This window comes from Panthera leo, chromosome C1 (assembly GCF_018350215.1).
Source record: "Panthera leo isolate Ple1 chromosome C1, P.leo_Ple1_pat1.1, whole genome shotgun sequence".
NCBI lineage: Eukaryota > Metazoa > Chordata > Mammalia > Carnivora > Felidae > Panthera > Panthera leo.
Genome location: NC_056686.1, coordinates 173,604,797 through 173,629,509, shown reverse-complemented (window position 1 = coordinate 173,629,509; position 24,713 = coordinate 173,604,797). Strand labels below are relative to the sequence as shown.

At 34.0% G+C, this 24,713-nt stretch overlaps 1 protein-coding gene across 1 annotated transcript in view; it reads left to right on the top strand.

The window, feature by feature from the left end:
* Nucleotides 1-24,713, top strand: part of CALCRL (calcitonin receptor like receptor) — a 103,248-nt gene that overhangs the window by 47,805 nt on the left and 30,730 nt on the right. The window contains exons 3-9 of the mRNA XM_042949407.1: nt 9,763-9,853; nt 10,015-10,128; nt 11,041-11,133; nt 13,847-13,982; nt 16,721-16,831; nt 16,925-17,037; nt 18,440-18,531. Of these exons, the coding sequence (XP_042805341.1) occupies nt 11,080-11,133; nt 13,847-13,982; nt 16,721-16,831; nt 16,925-17,037; nt 18,440-18,531 (506 nt within the window). The 5' untranslated portion in view covers nt 9,763-9,853; nt 10,015-10,128; nt 11,041-11,079. The remainder of the gene's footprint in view (nt 1-9,762; nt 9,854-10,014; nt 10,129-11,040; nt 11,134-13,846; nt 13,983-16,720; nt 16,832-16,924; nt 17,038-18,439; nt 18,532-24,713) is intronic.

Sequence of the window (24,713 nt, the reverse complement as noted above, 5' to 3'; positions counted from 1 at the left end):
TAATCATGCCCTACTTGCTTTGCAACCTCCAAGAAGAGAAAATCTTCCCTGATAACATTAAGAGAAAAGTCCCAGAGAGAATACTGATGATGTAGCTTGACTACATGTCTATGCCTAAACACACCAAAACCAGAGGATGATGCTAACCTGAACAGATTTCAGTGACTTCCTACCTCTGTGACCAGGAGGACAGACTCACTTGAACCAGAAGGAAGAGGTTCTCTACTGGAAAGAGGGGTTCATTTTATCAGGGGTAAAAGAGAGTTGTGCTGAATTAACAGATCATCAGAGTTCCTATGCTTCCCAAATGTTGAGATATGCTAGTAGGTATTGTATAAATTTGATTTTTTAAGAAAAATTGAAAGCCCCAAATGACAAAAATGCAACTCTGATGATGCGCTACTATGTTAACTTAAATTTCCAAGAGATTTCCACGTTTTCTGATTTTATTGCCTTTGGAAGAAAACATGTTTTCACATAGAATTTGACTCCTGACTTTGTGAAAGGAAAATAGGTATAAAACTCTTAGTCTAAAGAGCTGGAAAGATATGTTTTGTTTTTATGCTCTTTGAGCAAGCAATTCTTTCCATATTAGATCTCCTGGAGGGAGAGTGTTCCACCAAGTACAAAGCCTTTTTTTTTCAGTCGCCCTCCCACCTTTTACTAATTGGACTGAGATTTGGCCACTTGCCTCTTTCAAATAAAAAGAAGGTGACCAAAATCACCGGAAAATGGCTAATCATGCCCACAATGGGAAAATTATTCCCATGAGTATGTACTTCAGAGTGTAAAATGAAGTCCCAAATTTAATCACAATTTTATCTGTCTTTATGGCTATTCAACTATTCAACCTGGAATGTTCATTAGATAAGCAACTAAGCATAATCTCTCTCTCTCTCTCTCTCTCTCTCTCTATATATATATATATATTTTTTTGGGGGGGGGGTTCCAATACAGTGTCAGTAGGGCTATTATAGTCAAATTAAACTCAAAGTTGAGAGATTTTATATCTTATTTTTAATTGCATTAGCATGTTATATTCTAAGTTGTGACTATTTAATTAGAGTGTATACAAACAATTTGTTAGACTTTTAGTTTATATAAGTTCAATATTAGGAAATATGTTGTTAACTAAATGAACATCATATTGGGAATATACTTGTTACCATTCACTTTATTTGTTATTTTCAAAACTGACTGAAATGACAATAAAACCAAACATATTATTTCTGAAAAAGATAAAAGAACTTGGGATGCATATGACCACCCTTTGAAATATTGGGTTAATTTTCAGTTATGATGCTATAGAAATTATAGCAAATAACTTAAAACATGTATAAACTTGGTTATGTTTTACAAATTTTATTGTGATATAATAATAATAGTTATGACAATATCTAACTTTACTGAGTTATAAAAAGTCTATGTACATTATCTCATTTTATTTTCACAACAGCCTTCTGGTTAAGGGTTTTTTTGCAAATGAAAAAATACTTATAGAAGTTTAACTTGAAAGTGTGACGATGAGTTGGGTTTTCAAATCAGCACTTGTAACCAGTACAACCACTGCTTCTACCTATCACAATTGTCCATTAGACTAATTATCAAATATCAGTTGGATGCTGTTTTTATGTCTTTTAATGTCTCCCTCAAAAAGGGAAAACTGTATCATTAGTCAGTAAGACAATATTTATCATATATATTTTCTTAGCATGTGGAATTTAATAGTTGTAGTAAAACCCAGAAGTCTCTTCAAAAATAAATGACTTTCTGGAGGTTTTTATTGACTTTTTAAAATTGGCTATTGGATGTGCTTTTATATACAGGGTCATTCATAAGACTTTGATGAATTAAATGTAATAGTTTTTCTTACTATTTCATTGATTACCTTGTTGAATTTATGCATTGTTGAATCTTCCTTAACATGCCCTGTAATTTCTGGTGCTGTAAATTTTAAATTTAAAAGAAAATGTTTTTAATGTTTATTTATTTTTGAGAGAGAGAGAGAGACAGAGTGAGAGCAGGGGAGGGGCAGAGAGAAAGGGAGTCACAGAATCTGAAGCAGGCTCCAGGCTCTGAGCTGTCGGGGCTCGAACCCACAGACCACAAGATCATGACCTAAGCTGAAGTTGGACACTTAACCAACTGAGCCACCCACGCGCCTCTTTAATTTTTTTTTATGTAGATCATTTTCTGTTAAAGGCAAAAGAGATAAAAACCCAATGTACCCAAATTCATAAATTGTTGGCTTCCAACCCAGGAACATTTAGTCTATTAAAATGTTGATGACAATAAGTGTAGCTTGACTTAGATGAACTAATCAGAACCCATTTCGAAAAGTGTGGCAAGGAGGCTTATGAAGTATGTTTGCTCTTCTATTTTGATTCTCTGCAGTGGAGAAGAGAGAACTAGACTTGCCCCAAATGGCCTTTCTAAAGCAAGAAGCTCTAAAATGTTGCAGTATATGTAGAGGTGAAATCAAGATGTACTTTTTTTTTTATTTTTGGCTTAGATCTTTTTCCCTGAATTCTCATATAACAAAAGAAAAAAAATTATGTAGCCAAATGGTCTACTTTCCACTGTCTCAGATTCAAACTCAAACTCTTTTGGGCAACTTAGTAGGAGGATACGTAGAGAAAGCCTTCTTGAGCCAGAAAAGAAGTGTTAGGAATGACTTAGTTTCAAGGATATTTTGGATTTGGGTTAGTTTGAACAAAACCATTCCTCTATTCTAACCATGTTTGCCTTTTACATAAATTTGAAACCCTATCCAAGGCTCAAATTATTTTATCTTACTCTTTCATTTTACAAATGAGATATCTGGGAAGGTATGTAACTTGTTCAAGCTCATTGAATGACAACATATTGACTGAGCACTTCCGACTAACTTCCTGTCTTAAATGTTGGTGAAATTACCCCTCTTTAGACCTTACGAATGAGTCCCGTGGACTGTGTTTAAAAGTAATGAACTAAACCACTAAAATCAGCATACGATTACTATTCTCCAACATCATAAATATTTTTATTGAGAAATCTTCACTTACTCCCATCTTCCTACACAACTAGGTGAGAGTAGGTGCTCACTAATTAGGGTAAGATGACTAATTGAATGTCTACAAGTATTTCTTAATTTAAAATTACCTTACCAAAATGGCAAGTATGAGTTGTAAAGCTATTTACTAATGTAAGTTTTTTAAAAAGTAAAATATCCCAACTTAACTAAGAAAAAGAATTAAAAGAAGGAAATTGTGTGAGGAAAAATATAAATGTGTTTGATACACAAAACAGAAATGAAATATGAAAATTGGGTGGTTAGGTAAAATAACTGAATAAGCAACACAGAAATGTATCCTGCACTTTTTAAACCTTAATTATCCCAATAATGGCTCAATTCTCTAAGTCAGTATAGTGCAGGGCAAAGGGCCTGATTTAGAGTTGGAGATTCTGAGTACTTAGCCTGGGGTCAACCCTAAGCATCTGTGTGTAGTTGGCCAACTCACTAAGATATGAATGCTCTCATTCATTCTGTTGAGATTAACACTGGCATGACTAATTAAAATTATAGAGTAATAAAGATAATAACAATAGCTAATTCTTATTGGGTGTTTATTATGAGATGAGTTCTTTACATGTATCAGGTAATTTAACAATTAAAACAATCTGACAAGATGAGTTATGATAAAAATTCTAGGCAACATTGATTAAGCCACTCTTTGTATACTACTTTTCCTGTCAGGAAATAGGTTTAGTGAGTTGAAGTGTTGTAAGAACTATGTTTGAAGCGTTTGAAGCTGTGTCTCTCTGACTCCAGCACACATCTTTTAAATAAGTATGCAATATAAAAAAGGGAGCTAAAGATTAAGTACTCATTTTTCTAGTTAGGTAAACCAAGCAGAAAAGAATTGAAATACTTTTCTTAAAATCACATAACAATTTAGGAGCAGCTGGAAAGAAATATTCTATAGCTAATGTGATTGCCTTGCACTATGATAAATGTATTTTAAAGTTAGGAAGAATGACTGGCCAGTTGTGAAGCAGAAAGTTACCACTTACATTTGACAGGAAAATGTAAGTTTTGATCAGGTAAGGATTTATGGTTAATTTTCTATCATGGCTGTAACATATTGCCACAAATTTAGTAGCTTAAAACAAAATACATTTATTATCTCACAGCTCCATAGGTCAGGAGTCCTGTGGGCTTGGCTAGGTTCTCTATTTCAAGTCTTACAAGGCCAAAATCAAGGAATTCTCTTCTGGAAGTTCCGAGAGAGAATCTACCTCCTGATTCATTCAGGTTGTACAGCTGGGGTGCCCATTTCTTTGCAGGCCTGTAGGCCTCTTTCTAGTCCTTGTATGTGGGTCCCTGGCAAAGCCATCATCTCTCTGTCATATCTCTTCTGCTTCCTTTTTATCTGTTGCATCTCTCTGACTATTCAACCTTCCTCTTCTACTTTGAAGTGCTCAAATGATTAGTTTAGTGTAGCAGAGTAATTCATGGTAATCTAGGATAATCTTCCCAGTTTAAGGTCCATAACCTTAAAATGACAGATTCTGGGGATTAGGGCATGGGAATAGTTGGGGGGTCATTATTCTGTCTACCACAGGATTCTTTTATCTGTACCACTGGTTCTTGACTCTAGCTGTATACTGGAATCACCTTAGAAACTTGAAAAAAATGCTTATGCCTAGCCTCCAATCAAGATGAACTGAATCCAAATTTCTTGCAGTAGAATCCATACAGTGGTATTTTTTTAGGTGTCAGAAAAGTATAATATGCTTTATAGGACTAATAACATTCTCTAACACCAGTTTCTTCAACTTAATTAAATTCATTTTGTAAGCAATCCATTCAAAATACACTTTCTTTTCCATTTTTTTAAGTTTATTTATTTATTTAGAAATGAGTGAGGGAGGGGCAGAGAGAAAGGAATAGAGACAGAATCCCAACCAGGTTCCATGCTATCAGTGCAGAGCCTGACGAGGGCTCAATCCCACAAACTGTAAGATCATGACCTGAGCCAAAATCAAGAGTTGGACAGTTAACCAACTGAGCTACCCAGGCACCCAAAACACACTTTCTATGTATTCTTTTTATGGCTAGGTTTGGGAATTATAGAGGTATGTATAATGCATGTCCTACTCTTACCGTGCACACAATCTAGTGGCACAAACAGACACACACACAAAAGAATTACAACATAACAGGATGCATTTTATTTATTTTTTAATGACTATGTATTTGAGAGAGAGTGTGAGTGGGGGAGGAGCAGAGAGAGGGAGAGAATCCCAAGTAGGCTCTGCACTGCCAGTGCAGACCCTAATGCAGGGCTTGATCCCACAAACTGTGAGACCTGAGCTGAAATCAAGAGTCAGATGCTTAACTGACTGAGCCACCCAGGCACCCCTAGTATAGATGTAAAAAAAATTTTTTAATGTTTATTTATTTTTGAGAGACAAAGACAGAATGTGAGTGGGTTAGGGGCAGAGAGAGAGGGAGACACAGAATCCAAAGCAGGCTCCAGGCTCCAAGCTGTCAGCACAGAGCCTGATGTGGGGCTTGAACTCACAAGCTGTGAGAATATGACCTGAGCCGAAGTGGGATGCTTAACTGACTGAGCAGCCCAGGCACCCCCCCACCAGTGTACATTTTAAAATAGATATTTAAGTAATTTGCTCTGGGAGTTCTGAGACATTTCTTGTGCCTTGGAACATGGCAGAATATTTCTGCTTAATTTGTACTTGATAAGTTTTTTTGTTTTGTTTTGTTTGTTTGTTTGGTAAGCTCTACACCCAACATAGGGCTTGAACTCACAACTCCAAGATCAAGAGTTGCATGCTCCCCCAAATGAGCCAGCCAGTTACCCTCTTAGTAGTTATTTTTAAAATAATCTGGCAGGGGGGCACCTGGGTGGCTCAGTCGGTTAAGCGTCTGACTTCAGCTCACAGTCTGTGAGTTCAAGCTCCGCATTGGGCTCTGTGCTGACAGCTCAGAGCCTGGAGCCTGCTTCAGATTCTGTGTCTCCCTCTCTTTCTGTCCCTCCCCTGCCCATGCTCTGCCTCTGTCTCAAAAATAAATAAAAACATTAAAAAAATAGTCTGGCAGGACCTAGAGACAGAGGAATGTAGATGTGTTCAGGTCTCAGCATGGTCTAATGAGAATGATGTATTAACATTGTGCTTCTCAAAATTTAATAGACCAATAATTTCCTTGAAGGCTTACACAAAATGCAGATTCCCAAGTTTTTCTCCAGAAGATACTGGGTCTATGGTGGGGCCTAGACATTCTGACATGTTCAAGAAGTTCCAGTAGTGATTCTGATGCAAATCATCCACGAACTCACAATTGGAGGAACAATGGTTCATGCTACATCAATGATTTGCTACCTGTTCATTCAATAGTTTAAAAAATTATGGAAGCTCCAAGTGAAATTATTTTTCTTTACAAACCATATAGTTTGACCTCCTTATATCACTAACAGATGTTTAGGAGAAAGAATCCTTCTGTTTTAATTTTCTTACTGCTTCATTTATTGAAAGTGTTAAGGACAGGCCAGGATAGGGGTAGGAAATTCAAACCTTATATTGTCATTTCTTTCTTAAATATTTGATTGTAAGTAAAGAAAGTAATTTGTAAAAATAATTCTAGCAGAAATTAGGTTTTGCCCAGAAATAAACAGTGAGGAGAAAATAAAAGGTAACCAGGATTCTTGTACTTTGACATTTTTCTTGAGTGGCACAATCTATTCTACATTGAATAAAATAACAGAAAGAAACTTCCATTTGCCATACAAGTATAGAATACTGGGGTTGAAGGAGAGTACTTATTCCCTATTTTGATTCAGAAATGTAACTTGTTGAATATGTCATATGGGAAAGACACGTACTAAATAGAAAATGCCTTACTTTGTTCACACAAAGGTTCAGGATGCTTCATGGCAAATGAGATATGTGTGGGAAATGCTTCTGTTAGCCTACTTTATAGTGACTGGATAAATAAGTGGAAAAAAAGAAAATGGCATAAGGCCCATAAAAATGCAAGATATGTTGGAAATGGAAGATTGGAAGTTAAAAGTTGTGGGTTTTTTTCTTAATCTTGAAGTGAACATATACTTTTAGTATCAGGGTTAGGCAACTCAACTAAAAATAAAAATCGTCATAAAGAAAATAAATTAATGAAATGTGCATATAGGAATATAAAAATTGAGAAAATAAAAAGTAGGTTTGCAAGGCACTACTATGCATTTAGAGGATTTAGGTTTTTGTGATAACTTAGTATTGATTAAGTCACACTGATTTATAAATTTTTTTATGTAGAATAAAACATGATTTCACACTGAAGTAAGCAAAAAAAGATTGGTTAAAAGTTTTGCACTTGGAAATGTAGATCCATGAAAAATGTCTTGTGGTACAGATCAATGGTAATTTTAGGAAATGAAACCAGGATGATATTACATAAAGCCCTAAGTGACTAGAAACCTATATTTCAAAAGTTCTTTGAAGTTTTACAACATTCTTCATTTCTTAATGTTCTTTTCTCTGATGAAATAAATCATTTTTAGATTATGTTGGTGATTTTTTGGCAAGAGGAATGAAGATCTTTTTATTGCATGTGTACACTAAAGAAAATTATTTTGTTTCTAGTAGTAGAACCAAATCTTCCACTTTGTTTAATTTTGGGAAGTGAAAATGAAATAGTACTGATAAGATCCGTGAGGCTAGCAGTTAAAGAGAATGTCAGTTAACTACTAGCAGGATCATTATGATCACAAATCCACTTAAGAGTTCAAATTAGAGCTTTCTTAGTTTTAAATAAGTTCTTTTCCTACTACACAAACCTAAAGACACTTGGAAAAACCCACTAGCAGATTTAGTCATTTAACTGCACCCTTAATTACATACTTCATTTCTCCTTAGAATTGAATGGGAGCTACTACATCTCACAAGGCAACATGCAACTCAGTTGTCAGTAAATAATTTAACAAGATTTGAAAGAGATTTACAATGATTTGCTTAAAAGGTCTGGTCAGTTAATATCAAATGTATTTTAGCAAATGTAAATTTGGAGTAAGCTAAATATAGAAAAGAGAACCGCCCGCTGAATGAACGTTGTAGAGGTAGCATGCAAAGAACCATTGAGCTAAACTGAAGAATACAATTAAACATACTTCCGATGACAATCATGCCATTACATCTACCAACATGAGACTCAGTCTAAACTGACCTTCAGCTGTATCTGTAGGGGTGCTACCTGCATGCCCAGTCATGATCCTTCCATTATGGATCTACAGAACTTTTGGTGAAAGTGATCTTTCTTTCATAACTGCTGCTCCCCACATGTGTCCGCTGGCAGGAAAATTTGATAGGTGTTTTGTCAGGTAGATGACTGAAATGAATTGGATCACCACACAAAATGGGCATTGTTAGACTTTATGGAGCGTACAGGAGTCCACCATGTGTTTGTAAAACTGCCACCCAACCTTGCTGCTGCATCCTTGATAAAACCAGAGGCCACAGACTGGCCGCTGGATTAGGAGTGCTACGAGTTTACACAGTGCAGAATACCCCCCTGGTTACTAGTAGCACACGTTCCAGATCATTTAAGAATAGGGTGAAGAAGGAAACTATAAAAGTGGAATGATTTGCATTGGTAAATATTTCGTGAATTGAATAAAATCTTTAATTATCGGTGCCAGAATTATCTAGTGAACCCTAAAAGGAATTTCACTCAAATACTCTTTAGAACTCTGATTCTGAAGCCTATTAGATAAGCAACAAAAATAACTGCTCATGTTGTGTAAAAGTTTTTTCACATATATTGGGTTTGGCAAAATTCCAAATGTGTTTTTGAAGCTCTTTCCCCTTCCATTTTCCAGCTTATGTGCATTTTATAGTTCATTTAATCCTAACTCATGTATAAGTAATGAAAGCATTATTTCATAAAAATCTGGATTTACAAATAGAATAATATTTCTTTACATTCTTATTTGTATATTTCTGTTTTATATATATTTACTACAGAGAAATGTAAGCTACCAATGTTTTAAATTTGGCTTAACCTTTATAAAGACTTACAAAGCAGTAAATTACTGTTTATTCAGTATCTCAACAACCACAAAACTTGACAGATAAATAGTTTTGGGAACATTCTTTCATAAGAAAGTAAAAATGCTGATAGAGCAACATTTTTTTTTCTGATTTTCATTGTCAGTATGGATTCCAACACTATCTAAAGCCTTCTAATAGAAGAAATAGCAGTTAATTAATAGTTATGATTAGTTTCCTTGATTGCAAGTTTAAAATCCTAAAGTAGTTTTTTGGCTTATTTTTTTCATTCATTTACAGGAAATATAAATTAACCAAAGATACACGGATCAATCAGATATGGTTTCTGGCTTTGAAAAAAAACATATGAGCAAGGGAAATGGATATATGTAACTAAGACTAATAACACATTCCACGAAGTTATTAGATAAAGAAAGTTATTCAAAGGAAAATTAAACTGTGGTTTAATTTAAAAGTTTAGTATCTTAACCATCCTAGATGAATGGAAATTAACGTAAGTTTCTCCATATAATGGAAAACAGCAAATATTTGTGAGAAAACTCAAATATATTGTAAGCAAAAGAGATTTAAAAAAATTAGAATAGCTTAATACAAATATCATTATAATAGAGGTATTTTCTTTGAAAATTTCTATTTCTCATGGAAATTATGCAGACTCATTAAAATAATATTAAATTACTACATCGATCAATATTTCAGGTCATGACCCCTGGATTTAAGAAATTCTTCAAGACAACATCAAATATGATCCGGGGGAAAATGTGATTTGAGTCTGGAGACAATTGTGTATGTAAGTATTGGAAAATTAGATTTTCTCATGGTAAAATGTAATAAAAACTAAAATATCAACTCATTAATTACTATATTGACAAAACTTTTATTCATTTTTTTCCTTGTTACAACATTTTTTTAAAATATCTAAAATTAATATAATGCCTTCTCATTTTTTAGTTATTTTTTTAAGAAGATCAACTAATAATAAAAACCCAGTATATCTGATAGAAGAGAAACGTTATTTGGAAGATTACTACAATTAAAAAGAAAAGCTGTCTACGTGAGTCATTGGTAAGGGCAAGCAATGACATAGATTCAAGTTGCTAGAAATTGGTGTGCTTTTGTTGCATGTGATTATAAAAATAATAATTTAATATGTGGAAAAACTTTTTATAATTCTTACTTTACCATTGGACCTATAATAAAAATCATGACAAGGTTCTTAACAAAATTAAATATTAGTTCATAGCTTTCTGGCAAATATCTATTGATTGGATTTTTTAAATCTCTGTTGATAAATACTTCAGATACATTCACTTAAATAAACATTGTATTATGACTATATCATGATAATTTTTATCTCATAAAAGCACTGTCAAAGTAGGTTGCTCATGGACCTTACAGTGAGTAAGCAATCCCAGCAATGTTTGTGTTTAAGAATTAAGATGTTAGGGGGTGTTGTTTTAGAGGCCATTTTCATTAGCTCAGGATTGTATCTACCATTAGAAAAATTTCACAGAAATACTTTATGTAGTATTGTCCATTTCCTGTAACCTTATTTTAATATAGATAATTTAGGGAATATTTTAGTTCCCAATTAAAGGAAAAATAATTTCTATTAAATTATAAGGCCATTTTTGTGACGTATGGTTGTTGATTCTCAAGAAATTGGCCTGAGGAAAGTTTTTCCCCTTAAATTATTGAAGAGTCAGAAAATTAAAAATGAGGTTAATATATATAGGAGATAAAAGTGAGCTTTATGGTAAAATATTCTATCAAAATTTGTGCCTTTATGCTCTTGTGAAATTCTTTGTCTTGATACTTTAATTATTTTATTCCAATTTTGGTAAAAGCAAAGAAAGTAAGATGCTTTCTAATTACTTAAATTACTTATTATATGGTTTTAAAAAATTACCACTGAGTACCATATAAATTTATTTTATAAATATTGATTAATTATATTTCTTTCATTTTTATTTGCAGTTTGATTTATATTGTACAGCATATTTAATTTTGGCTTCAATGATGGAGAAAAAATGTATCCTGTATTTTCTGTTTATCTTGCCTTTTTTTATGGTAAGGATAAATACCTCTAATATATCTCTCTATTTATGATTATTTATTTTGACTTCCAATAAACCTATAATTAATAAACATTAATAACAACAAAATGACATACAGTTATTTGATGAATAAATTAAGTACATTTTTAATCAACAGAGCAATACTTTATTTTCTTTTAGTGTATCCTTTTAGGCTTTAATTCGCTAGGAGGCACTATAGGATGGTTGGGCAGTGAGGTGGGAGTGGGATGTTAAAGTGAGGAAGGTCCATAATAAAAATGTAAAAGATACCAGAGGAAGGTAATCGTCAGAGTTTGAAAGAAAAATGAAATGGCTCTATACTACAGTCATATATATTAAATAAAATACTTTCAACCAGACCTGTTGAGTATGTGTTAGATCTGTTTAAAAGTAGATTCCAACCTGTTGGTTTTTCTCCCATTCTGCCAACTGATTGATTTACATTAACTGAAACCATGCACTGTTTTATGTTTTAATTTTTTAATGTTTTATTTTTGAGTGAGAGAGAGAGAGAGAGAGAGCGAGCATGAGTGGGGGAGGGGCAGAGTGAGAGGGGGACACAGAATAGGAAGCAGGCTCTAGGCTCTGAGCCCAACATGGGGCTCAAACCCACCAACAGTGAGATCATGACCTGAGCTGAGGTCAGATGCTTAACCGACTGAGTCACCCAGGCACCCCAACCATGCACTGTTTTCAATCAATTTCCTTATCCATTCATTCAAATGAGTATGAAGTGCCTGTTTTCTGATGGGCTTTGATGCTAAATTTGGGGCAGTTGTATATGTGAGTGTGAGCACTCATGTGTGCCCTTGCATGCGGCTGCGGGGAAGGTGAGACTGGAGGTGGAGGGTAGACTAAGGATGACTACAAACCTATTGCCCTACCGGAGGGGCCATATTCCTTACACACACAATTGGATGTTTATTTACAGAAATATTTTGCTCACATTTTTCTCTCTCCCACATTAAAACAGGGACTGTACTCTTATCTCACTATATATATTAGAAACCGACAGATGTAATCTCATCTGATTCTGTGCCAGCACATAAATTTCCTGTGGTGTTTTCAAGCAAACCCCAAAAGAGGATTTAAACAAAGAAACTCAAGAAAAATATAGAAAACTTAAATGGGGGGGGGGGGGGGGAACAAGCCTACATTCCTATCAGCATTTGTATTTGAAAACATTCTCCAGTCTAGGAGCAGTCCAAATCCTACACTTCTTAGATGTTATCTTAGGTAAATAGCCTAGAATTCAAGAAGCAGGACTCCTGTTTCTTCAGCTCCCTCCCTGCACTGAGCGTGCCAATGAACTGCACAGGCCAACTCTGGTTGCCTGCAGGTAATTCTGTATCAGATTACCAATCTGATTACTGTAATTTAAGGAATTGTGACCATTTTTCTTGAATTCATTCAGATAGTGCAAAGCTGTGTTTTTAAGAATAAAAATGATATTGATTTTATGCAATTCTATAAACTTCCTGAGAACAGGAGAAAAATACTAATTTTCTTAATGCTGTAAATTTACATTTATTGCTTGTGCAGCACAAATGCTGCACAAATCTTTATTAGGAAATTAAAACTAATCAAAGAACGAGAGAATAAATGTTAAATGGTGCTCAGGTGATAGTGAGGCTTGAGTGGTACCACACACTGAGGGAATATAACTACTTAGACTTTGGTAAATATGAATTCGGGCTAGAGAACAGAGAATCAAGTGTAAGGGAACAAAATAAGAGTAGAAAATTAATGCTTATGAATGATAATTAAAGGAAATAATGCAAAAGTGAAGAAGAAGTAAGGTTGAGGGAGGTTATACAGGCTTCATATTGCAAAACAGTAACAAAAAGTCATGCAGATATTAAAATGGAAGTGAAGCTTAAAATAGTACTACTAAATTGGAAGATCTTAAATATATATCTTGTCCAAAACGTTTATTGATGTACATACAGTAAAAATTCTATTTACCAATGACATAAATGAACTTCTCAATATTTTGATGATCAAAATCTGATAATAAAAATGGCCAACAGTTTTGAATATTTACCATGTGTCAAATACTTCCCATTATTTTTTTAAGTTTATTTTGAGAAAGAGAGAATGCATGTGTCAGAGCAGAGGAAGGGCAGAGAAAGAGAGGGAGAGAATCCCAAGCAGGCTCCATGTTGTCCGTACAGAGCCCATAGAGGGGCTCAAACTCATGAACCCATGAGATCTTGACCTCAGTCCAAATTCAGAGTCAGTGTTTAACTGACTGAGCCACCCAGGCGCCCCATTCCCCTCTGTTATCTTGATACTATTTTATCCCATTAAAATTTTTTTATTCCATTTTACAATAAGAAAGCAGAGCCTTAGGGACTTAAATATCTTGCCCATATTCACAGAGCAGGTGAAAAAGTAGAGGTGGATTTTCAATACAACTCTGTCTGTATTCCAGAGCTCACATCCTAGAGCCAGATCCTATAGGCTTCTGAGAACCGACTATAGCCTGTTTCCCAGAGCTGCCATTTACAGCTACTTGAGGTCACTTGAAATTAAACATGGTGGGGACATTTAAACCATGAAAATTAGCAAACAGTTCAAATCAGGGATTTTCCCCCCAGAACCAGTTAACCATGTAGCATATCACTGCAGCTACTCTTCTTCCACTGTGACAGACTGCCTCTGACAGACATTCTCACAATTCTTATTTTTTTTAAATCCCTTAGATTCTTGACATAGCAGAATCAGAAGAGAACATTGATGACTTAACTGAGATCGGTGTCTATACTAGAAATAAAATCATGACAGCTCAGTATGAATGTTACCAAAAAATTATGCAAGACCCTATTCAACAAACAGAAGGTAAACATGACTATTTAATTTTAAATGCCTTTGATACCCTTTTAAAAGAAAACTACTCCATTATATCATTTATGGGTTTCTTAGGTCCATTGTTAAAAATGGGTTAGTTAGCTTTCCTGTTACATATGCATTCTAACTTATGAAGAAATTTACGACATAATTTATCTTGCTCCTTTTTAAAAAATTCTAATTCAAACTATGTGCAACAGGAATATTTTTAGTAATGTTTTTTATGGTACAAAGATATTTAAAATATCAAATGTGTGTCTAATTAAATCAGTGACTTGATCTTCAGCTTATGTAATTTGTATTTCTCTTTCACAAGCTGCTTGATAGGAGCTTGCATAATAATTTTTTTGCATAATGCGTGCTTTGTATAATACATTTGGTCTAAGTGCTTCTGTTTCTATTAAGATATTCTTTAGATATTTTTATAACATTATTGAAGTCCTGCTAAGTGCCAGATATTTGCCTGGATTCTGAAGATACAAAGATGAGTAGCACAATTAGAGTTGCTAGATTTAGCAAAAACAAAATAAAAAATCAAGACCAAAAGCAGGCCATGTATTTTTATCTGGCACAGGTATATCTTCAAAATGTAAAACGTGAAACTCACAATGAAACATAGCAAAATGTAAAGACTTTAGATATTTCTTTTTTTTATTTTTTTAATGTTTATATTTACTTTTGAGACAGAGGGAGACAGAGCATGAGCGGGGGAGGGGCAAAGAAAGAGGGAGGCAGAATCCAAAGCAGGCTCCAGGCTCTCAGCTGTCAGCACAGACCCTGATTCTGGGCTAGAACTCGTCAACCGTGAGATCATGACCTGAGCTGAAGTCAGACGCACTGACTGAGCCATCCAGGCACCCCTAGACTTTAGATATTTCTAAATTATCAGTGGATACAAAGATCTTTACATTTTTGGAAAAATATTTGATGGTATAATATATAATGTTTCTTATATAAATGAAATATTGACAGTAGGTTATTATTAGTATTTGTAACTGACAAAATGAACTTGCTTGTGAGAAAGAAAAAAGTGATTTTCCCACATTGGTCAACTTTTAGAACTTTTAGAATTGTAATGAACAATTCTTAATGAAAAATCTAATGGAACAATATAATTTGATAATCTTTGGAGAAGTATTTAGATAGATCTATCCAAACTTTTTTTAATGAGATATTTATTCAGTTAAAAATATCTTGGATATATACCAGACACTGACAAACTATCTGATATTATGTCACTAGGGGTTAAATTATCCAGTACACAAACTGCATACAAATTCTGTTAACTTATCTGACTTATCACTTTATTCCATTAAACTCCAAGTTTCAAGTTTCAAATTATTGAATTAACCCCTTCCAAATCGTGTAGATATATGTAAAAGTAGTCTTCAAATCTCATTGTTGAACAACAGGAATATCTTTATGAGTGTTTCATAATAAAATAATTTTGTGATACAATAATTTTAGAATCACCATGTAATAAATCCTCCTCTTGGAGCTTCATAATGCACTTTGTAATTTTAAATACTCTAGCAAGTCTTGCAAGAAAGAACTGTCTTCATTTCAACTTTATGCTTCCCAAATCTTTTGACCACAGAAACTCTTTTAATGGAATACCTACTCCTGTCTCACTCAAATGCCATACAACACATGTGAAAAATTCTGCCCCATGTAATCTATCATACTGCCAGTGTTATCATTAATTAGATGGGATCTTTTGGACAGGTGATAGGATCTGTTTGAGATGCTTTCTATCAGGGAATTCTTCTCTGTTAGGCCACAAAATGCATTTTATTTAGTAATATATGAATGTAGACTATTTAAATAAGTGAAAACCACAGGAGAAAAAAACAGAGATGAAATGAGTTATTTTTTAATAGAATTTAATAGAATTACTTACTTAATAATTTAATAGAATTACTTACACTTTCAGGCCAGTAGAATTTTTTTCTACCTCAATGAAGATTAGATTGAGTCTGAGATTGTGGCACAAATCCATTAAAAAATAATAAACATCTCATGAAACATTTGGGCTTCTATCTATGAGTACTTGCCCGACTAGGTGAAAAATTATTTTCTTTAATTATAGACTGTTATAACATTGGACTATTGGTCATTTTATTTCTCCATCCCTTTTTAAAAAAAAACTTATATTTGTTCACATAAGAGGATCTTTCTCTTCAGTTTACTAAAAGGAAAATATGAGAATGTTTACATTCTACTCCATTTGAAATGGAAAGGAAGGGAAGTAAGAGCTACAATTTGGTAGAGGGGCCTGAATATCTGTTAGGGTCAATACTGTGAAATAGGAAGTGTTAGAGTGTTCATTTGTTTATCTCAGAAAATACTAAAACCTTGCCCTAAGAACACACATTTTCCAATTTCTCATACTTTTAAAAAGTTTTAAGTATAGGGACACTAAGTAACTACCACCCTTATGGTTAAGGACAGCCATCAAAGACCACTTGATTTATTGAGTGAATAGCCACCTTTGAGAACTGGAATTAAATCTAAACTTTTCAGTACACTTTTATGGATATTTCTAAATTTAATTTGGCAATAAACCCAATAATGACTTGATGAAAAACTTACCAGCTATGGATTTTATATGGTCTTCATTTGCAGTTGGTAGTATGTATTTCATGTCAGTATTAGCCCACCAGTAAGACTTATGTCTTCATGTATAACTAAAGGGATTATTAATCACTGATTTTTATTCTTCTCTTAAGGCATTTACTGTAACAGAACCTGGGATGGGTGGTTATGCTGGAATGATGTTGCCGCAGGAACCGAATCAATGCAGCACTGCCCTGATTACTTTCAGGACTTTGATCCGTCAGGTAGAAACAGAGATTTATATACAGATCCACTTGACATTAAATAAACTCTAAATTAATCGCATTAATGTTTTCTTCTTTTCTTTTTAATTAAAGAAAAAGTTACAAAGATCTGTGACCAAGATGGAAACTGGTTTAGACATCCTGAGAGCAACAGGACATGGACAAATTATACCCAGTGTAATCTTAACACACACGAGAAAGTGAAGGTATGGAATAATTATGAACTGAAATGTTATTTACATGATCTACTTACAAAGTTAGTTACTGATAGGGTATTGGAGAAAATTTAGCTAGTGTTCCATTGTGTTGTAAAGCCTTTTTATAAACAATGGAGAAAAATCTTTGTGGAAATAATTATTCATTCTGTCATTACACAAAGGAAGCAATCCTCCTAGGTAATAGTGTATTTACAAGTCAATGTGTTGGTATTGGAGTTTCAAATTTCCCAAAGAAAACATATTTTAAAAGGGAAAGAAAAGGGAACATATTCATTGGTATTGGAATTTCTAGAACTAAGTTCAGGAATTGTGCTCAAGTAAACAAAGTAAGTCCAAAAGGGTGTACACAGCTCTATCTGTCCCTCAACAGAAGGCTGTCCTTCTGACTGGCTGCTAGGTTACTCACATTCCCACTTTTAACACAATACATTAAAGTCAAGGTTAGTCACAGTTTGTCACAACAATTAAGCTTTGATAGAAAGTGCCTGAATACATTTGCACAGGTGTGAATATACAGGCAGTTTGTCAGTGATTGGAACTGAGTCCTGATTTCTTGTTCCTATTCTTTACCAGCCATATGACCTCAGGCAAGCTTATAACCTCTCTCTGCCTCAGTTTCCTTGTATATAAAATGAAGATAACAATAAACCTAGCCTCAAGGTTTTCATAAGGATTGACTTAATACAAGGAAAATTCTTAGAAAACTCATGGGTATATAGTAAGCATTTGATAAATGTCAACTATCACTATACTTATAAATCATGTGTTCTTTGCTTATTCAGAGAAGATTTTAAAGAGAAGTATAAAAATATACAATAAAATGGTAAGTTACAAATAGAATACAGAAAAATAAAAAAACAAAGAGGAAGAGTGAAACCATGTGAAAAAACATATTTGTATAGATTAGAGGCTCCTATAATTGCTATATTGAGATTAGTCTTGGGGCTTCAAATTTGTTAAAGGAAAAAGAAAAACCCAGTAGGAAAGAAAGCCTTATCTAAAATAAACAAAAATAATTAATAGCATTTAACATTCACAAAGTGATAGAGTAAAAACTGTCAATGTCCTTCAAAACATAAAATGCTACTTTCAAGTATTACAAAACCTAGATCAATAAAATTATTCCTTCCTAGGTTTAATATATGATTTCTAATTTTCTACATTAAGAGGACATACAATTTATAAACGTTGATGTCACTTGATAAATTTGCACAGATACTCTTTTTTCCAGATGTATTTAAGTATCTATTGGTTTGTAAGCTAAATGGCAATGTGAGCAGAACACATATTTTTAGAAATATAACTTGTTCTATTGATTTGAGCTTATACACATGTGGGATTATAGTATTGATAGGAATCTTAATTGTTTTTTTATTCATACCAATTGTAGACTGCACTGAATTTGTTTTACCTGACTATAATTGGACATGGATTATCTATTGCATCACTGCTTATCTCACTTGGCATATTCTTTTATTTCAAGTAAGTACATGTAAAATATTTTTTAATTTATCAATTGTCTTTGGTGAATGCAGTGCCTTGTGCATGTTTATGTCATGTGCTGATAAAATATAGGAATAGATGATTTATAATGTTTAAAATAAATTGAACATTTAGAATAATCTGAAATATATTGATCTTACCTTGACTTTATAAAATGTATAGAGCAGAGATTGATGAAATATCTGAAGCCTAAGTATGAAGTCATGTGGAAAGAAGAGAGCCAAAATCAATATGTAAATGTATCTGTATTTGTTTTGGAAACTATCAAATATTATAGAGCTTATTAACTGAATTTTCAACTTCTAGGTCAATGTTAGTGTCAGTATACGTGCTACATTACAGAAACCAATGGGAATGTGGCAATGGGAATAATACATATTATCTAATAATAATAATAACCTAAATATATTATGGTTCGGTTATATAGGTTTATTATATAGGTTCGGTTATATAGGTTTATTATATAGGTAGATTGCAGTTTGAATTTTACTTGAAATTTACTTCTTTTTTGGGGAAGGAGAGTCAACTCCAATTTCTTGATTTAGACAATCAACAAATGTTTTTTTTTAACTGATAGGAAAGTAAATATCAAAATTTGCATGCAGTATTTTATGCGTTAAAATGGTTTTTATAACTTGATCACCACCAGTAATTATAGAATGCAGTATGGAGAGTGAGTAGCTGTATTTCATGGTAGCTTTATCACCATTGTCATTATCTTCCTCTTTCTCCTCCAACAATTGTCTTGGAGCATTAGCAGCTTCAAAATCAGCTAGAGTAGTAGCATACCACAATAATCCAAATCTGGAAATTATCAAGCCCCTGGATGTAACAGAGCAGCAGCTTTTGGCCCACAGTCCATCGAATATTCAGAGTGCATCGAAGAATATACAAACCAACCAACCATTGTCTCTCATGGGTTCAAAATCACAGGATGTAGAGATTGCATCAGAACTGTACTGGTATTTTTGGAAACCTGCGCCTTTTTTTTTTAATTTTTTTTTTTTTTTTAGTGTTTTTTTATTTTTTGAGACAGAGAGAGACAGAGCCTGAGCAGGGGAGGGGCAGAGAGAGAGCGAGACACAGAATCCGAAGCAGGCCCCAGGCTCTGAGCTGTCAGCACAGAGCCCGACGCGGGGCTCAAACTCACAAACCATGAGATCATGACCTGAGCCAAAGTCAGAGGCTTAACCAACTGAGCCACCCAGGAGCCCCAACCTGCGCCTTTTTAAAAATCTTCAAGATTAGTTACTTTGAGGTATCCACATGGAAACTTTTTAATGGCACTTTTAATTTATAACATCATCTAGGCACGATTAGAAACTGACTTTAAAAAACTCCACTCTGAATAAAGCTAATTAAGCATTAATTAAAAGTCAGTTGAAAGGAATTTTTATCCTAAAATATGGAAAACACTTCTTAAAGAATTATATTTACTATACTATATTTTGCAACAAGTTACCAAAAGGTTTTTGAGAAAACCAACTGCCAGTTCTCAATGCATTTGTAATTAGTTATGTCATATCAGATGCTTACATACAGCTTATTAAAACTTCATGTCTTTACTCATATATACTCTTAGCTTACACAAGATTTTTTAAATGAATACTATCTTTGGAGTAGGAAAAACTTTGTTATGATTGTATAATTAAAAATATCTCTTCTAAAAATAGAAAATAAACCATTTTCCAAAGTGATAATTTTTACAGTCCTCTGGTCCATAGTGATATATAATTTATGCTAATTGACAAAATGAAGCAATGTTGCTGATGCTAACAAACTTACTGGTAAAATATGGTAATAAATCTTGGTTAATATTTAGTGAATTTAAAACACAAAATAGGGGTGCCTGGGTGCCTCAGTCGGTTGAGCGTCCAACTTTGGCACAGGTCATGATCTCACAGTTCATGGGTTCAAGCCCCACATCAGGCTGTGTGCTCACCACTTGCTCAGAGCCCAGAGCCTGCTTCAGATTCTGTGTCTCCTCTCTCTGCCCCTCTCCCATGCACGCTTTGTCTCATTTTGTTTCTCAAAAATAAATAAATGTAAAAAAAAAACACACACACACAAAATAAAATTAAAATTTCAAATTCTCATTTAGTGTAATAAAATGACTAAATAGTTTCACAAAAATATAGTTCATATCCTTTCTAATTCTAAAGGCAAATCTTTACAATTTAAAAATACTACATTTTAAAATCTGACTGTCTTGGCTCTTGGAACTAAATGATATGGCTAATTGCTGTTAAGTTTATGCAGTACTCCTAGAACTCAGATTTTTAGTTCACGAAAATTACGTATCCTCCACACCATAACATACCAACACATGGAAAAGATTAATTTAAATATAACTAGTGGTGGGGCGCCTGGGTGGCTCCGTGGACTCTTAAGTGCCCAACTTCGGCTCAGGTCATGATCTCGCAGTTCGTGATTTTGAGCCCACATGGGGCTCTGTGCTGACAGCTCAGAGCCTGGAGCCTGCTTCGGATTCTGTGTCTCCTTCTCTCTCTCTGCCCCTCCCCCACTTGCAACCTCTCTCTCTCTCTCTCTCTCTCTCTCTCTCTCTCAAAAATAAATAAGCATTAAAAAAAATTTTAATGTAACTAGGGCCACCTGGGTGGCTCAGTTGGTTATGCCTCTGACTCTTAGTTTCAGCTCAGGTTATGACCTCATGGTTTCATGAGTTCAAGCTCCACATCACGCTCTGTGCTGACCTCATAGAGTGTGCTTGGAATTTTCTCTCTCCATCTCTGCCTCTCCCCCACTCAGGCTGTCTCTGCCTCTCAAAAATAAATAAACTTTAAAAAATTTTTAAAAAGTAACTAATATTAGCCAAGTTTCTTTTTTTTTAACATAAAACTTAACAATTATGACTGAATATAAAGGAGGTCAGCCTCTATCCTGAAGGCATAAAATAGGAATCATAAGAGCTGTTTAAGACTGTTTTACAAATCTTGGGGAAAAAAGGTATGACTGTTAAATATTTTTAACCTTAGGAAAAAGAATTCATTCCTTAATTAAAAACAAACTTGAGGTGCTCTGGTGGCTCAGTCAGTGAAGAGTCCTACTCTTGATTTCTTCTCAGGTCTTGATCTCGCCATTTGTGAGTTGGAGCCCCATGTTGGCTCTGTGCTGAGCATGGGGCCTGCTTGGGATTCTCTCTTTCCCTCTCCTTCTGGTCCTCACATAAGTGCATGCACTCTTTCTCTCTCTCAAAAATAAACAAATAAACTTAAAAATATGAATTTTTAATTTTTTTATTAAAGTTTATTGATGTTGAGACAGAGAGAGGGAGAACAGGCTGAGAGAGCAGGATAGAGGATCTGAAGCAGACTTTGCACTGATAGCAGAGAGCCCCATGCAGGGCTTGAACTCATGAACCATGAGATCATGATCTGAGCTGAAGTGGTGGGACTGAGTCACCCAGGGACCCCCAAAATATGTATTCTTAAAACAAACTATAATCTTGAGAAACAAGATTTGCACTTAAATTTGCATTTTTTAAAAAATAAAAAAAAATTAAGCATGTTACTAATTCTTTTTTTTTTTACTAATTCTTAAATAAAGAAAAGAATATATAAACCTGTAATTTTAATATCCTATTGAGCAATTTCTTAGATTTTTGTAGTTTTATTTCATATTAATTTGTTTTTACAGTTTTAATTGCAAAGTATTTTAACTATTTTTATAATTTAGCATTATATAATTCTTTCCATGTCCCTAAAGAGTTTTTAAAACTCTTCAGTTTATTATTTAGTTATTTACTTGGCTAAATAATATTCCATTGTGTAAGCTGACAAAAGTTTATTAAATTTCCCCATGTTTTAAATAGTAACATTACTTCCAATTTTTCCTATTAATTAAAAACACTGTAACAGACATTTTCAGCCATAACTTTTCCCATATTTGGCACTATTTTTTTAGGCTACATTCCCAGAGACTTGGGATTTTTTTGGTCAAAGAGTATATATCTTTTTATGGCTCTTCAAATACATCATCTCAAAAGTATCTGAATATCAATATGCTTGAAAAAAATTCATAATACATACCTCCTCCTAACTCAAAGCAGTTTTTCTCCCAGAGTGACCCATCTTCAAGATTACCACCACCAGCAATCTAGGTGAGTTAGGGGCAATCTGTGGCACCTTCTCAACTTTCTTCCTAATCATTCTTCCTCATACTCTGGATTTCACCTCCTAACAGCCCTCCAATGGATCCAGTTAGTTTATCTCTGCTGCCACCACCACCAACCTTGTCTTAACTAGCCTCAGGAAGTTCCCCTTTACCACCTTCATTGAATTCTAAACAATGCAAGCCAGAATATTTTCAAAGCTTAGATCAAATACAGATATGATTTTGTCATCCTTTGCTTTAAAAAGCTTAAACTTTCTGCTGTAATTTATATGAAATCAAAATCATTAATTGATCCTATAGTTGAATATCTTGCCTATCTTTCCACCCCAGCCTAATTAAATTTATTCATCTTTCAGATCAGAACTTGAACATCAATTCCTCAGTGAAATTTTCCTGAATTCCTTATTGTAGTATTTCTAAAACTGTGACTAGCTACAGCGCATGTGGAGTAAATTTTTAATTACCATTTAGGAGACCACCTGTCTCTGTAGATTTAAAACTAATACAACAGAGATCCTTCAGATTAAATAATCTTTTGTTTTTAATTTTGCTTATAATAAGCCAAAATATTCAAGCACATTAAATATCTGAATGACATGAAGTTAAGAAGAATAACAATTATATAGCATACCAAAATCTGTAGTCAAAAAGAGAACAATGGTCTCCTAGAATACCAAGTCTTATGGTCCCAAACAAATTTGAATTTAGCAAGGATGTAACTAAACTCCTACACTAATTCCATAAAGTCGAATGTAAAATTGACAAAGCTTTTGTGAGTCTATGATTTAGTTGACCAAATGCTTGCTGTGAATTAATGAGGAAGCAATGGGACTGCCAAGTGAAAACAATGCTACAAGCCAAATTATCCCAATAAATGAAAAGTATCCAATGCCAAATCTCTAATCAGAGCAGTCATTTACTCTGTCCATTATGAACTGACTTTGTAAAGGAAAGAGGGTGTTACAAGAATTGGCTTATTAGGATAGTAAAGCAATTGAAGAAAATAATGTTCACTGATCAGGGAGTCAACATATCAAAAATGGTAAGCCAGAAAAAGACAAAACATAGGGGGCACAATAGATGACTTCAAGAATATCAATTACTGTAATTAGGAATAGAGTTTATATAATAACAAAAAAAATTTTGAGTCAATTTATAAAAAAAATTCTAACAGCTAAACAAAATATAATGAACCCCAATTGACCTATTGACCTTCCTGTCACTCAGACAGAAATTAGATGTCAGTCTAATCAGAATTTTGAAATGGGGTATTCCCATACTTGGTTAGACCTAATGATCTGTAATGTTACTTCCAAACCCAAGTCTATGAATGAGGAGTAACTTACTAAAGAGGATTAGAATTAAAAAATTAATACTTTTAAAATCAAAATACATAATTTCAGTGTCAGGAAAGTTAGCATTTGTGAAAGTATTTTGCAAACTAAAAGCAATCTATACAGAAAAACTTTATTATTGATTAGGAATTGAAAGAAAATCTGGTTTAATATTTTTATATCTATATTTAGGTTCTCAAAAGAAAATTATCTTTAACCTTTATTTATTATTGAGAGATAGAGACAGAGCATGAGCATGGGAGGGGCAGAGAGAGGAGGAGACACAGAATCCAAAGCAGGCTCCAGGCTCTGAGCTGTTAGCACAGAGCCCAACGCGGGGCTCAACTCCCAGACGTGAGATCATGACCTGAGCCGAAGTCCCATGCGTAACCGACTGAGCCACCCAGGCGTCCCTATATTTAGGTATGATTTATTTAAAAATGCAAACACTATTGGAGGCGTTAAGTGGCCAACTTCGGCTCAGGTCATGATCTCACGGTTCATGAGTTTGAGCCCAGCATCGGGCTCTGTGCTGACAGCTCAGAGCCTGGAACCTGCTTCAGATTCTGTCTCCCTCTCTCTCTGCCCCTCCCCTGCTCATGCTCTGTCTCTGTCTCTCTCTCTCTCTCTCTCTCTCTCAAAAATAAATAAACATTAAAAAAATTTTTTTTTAATGCAAACACTATTCAACCA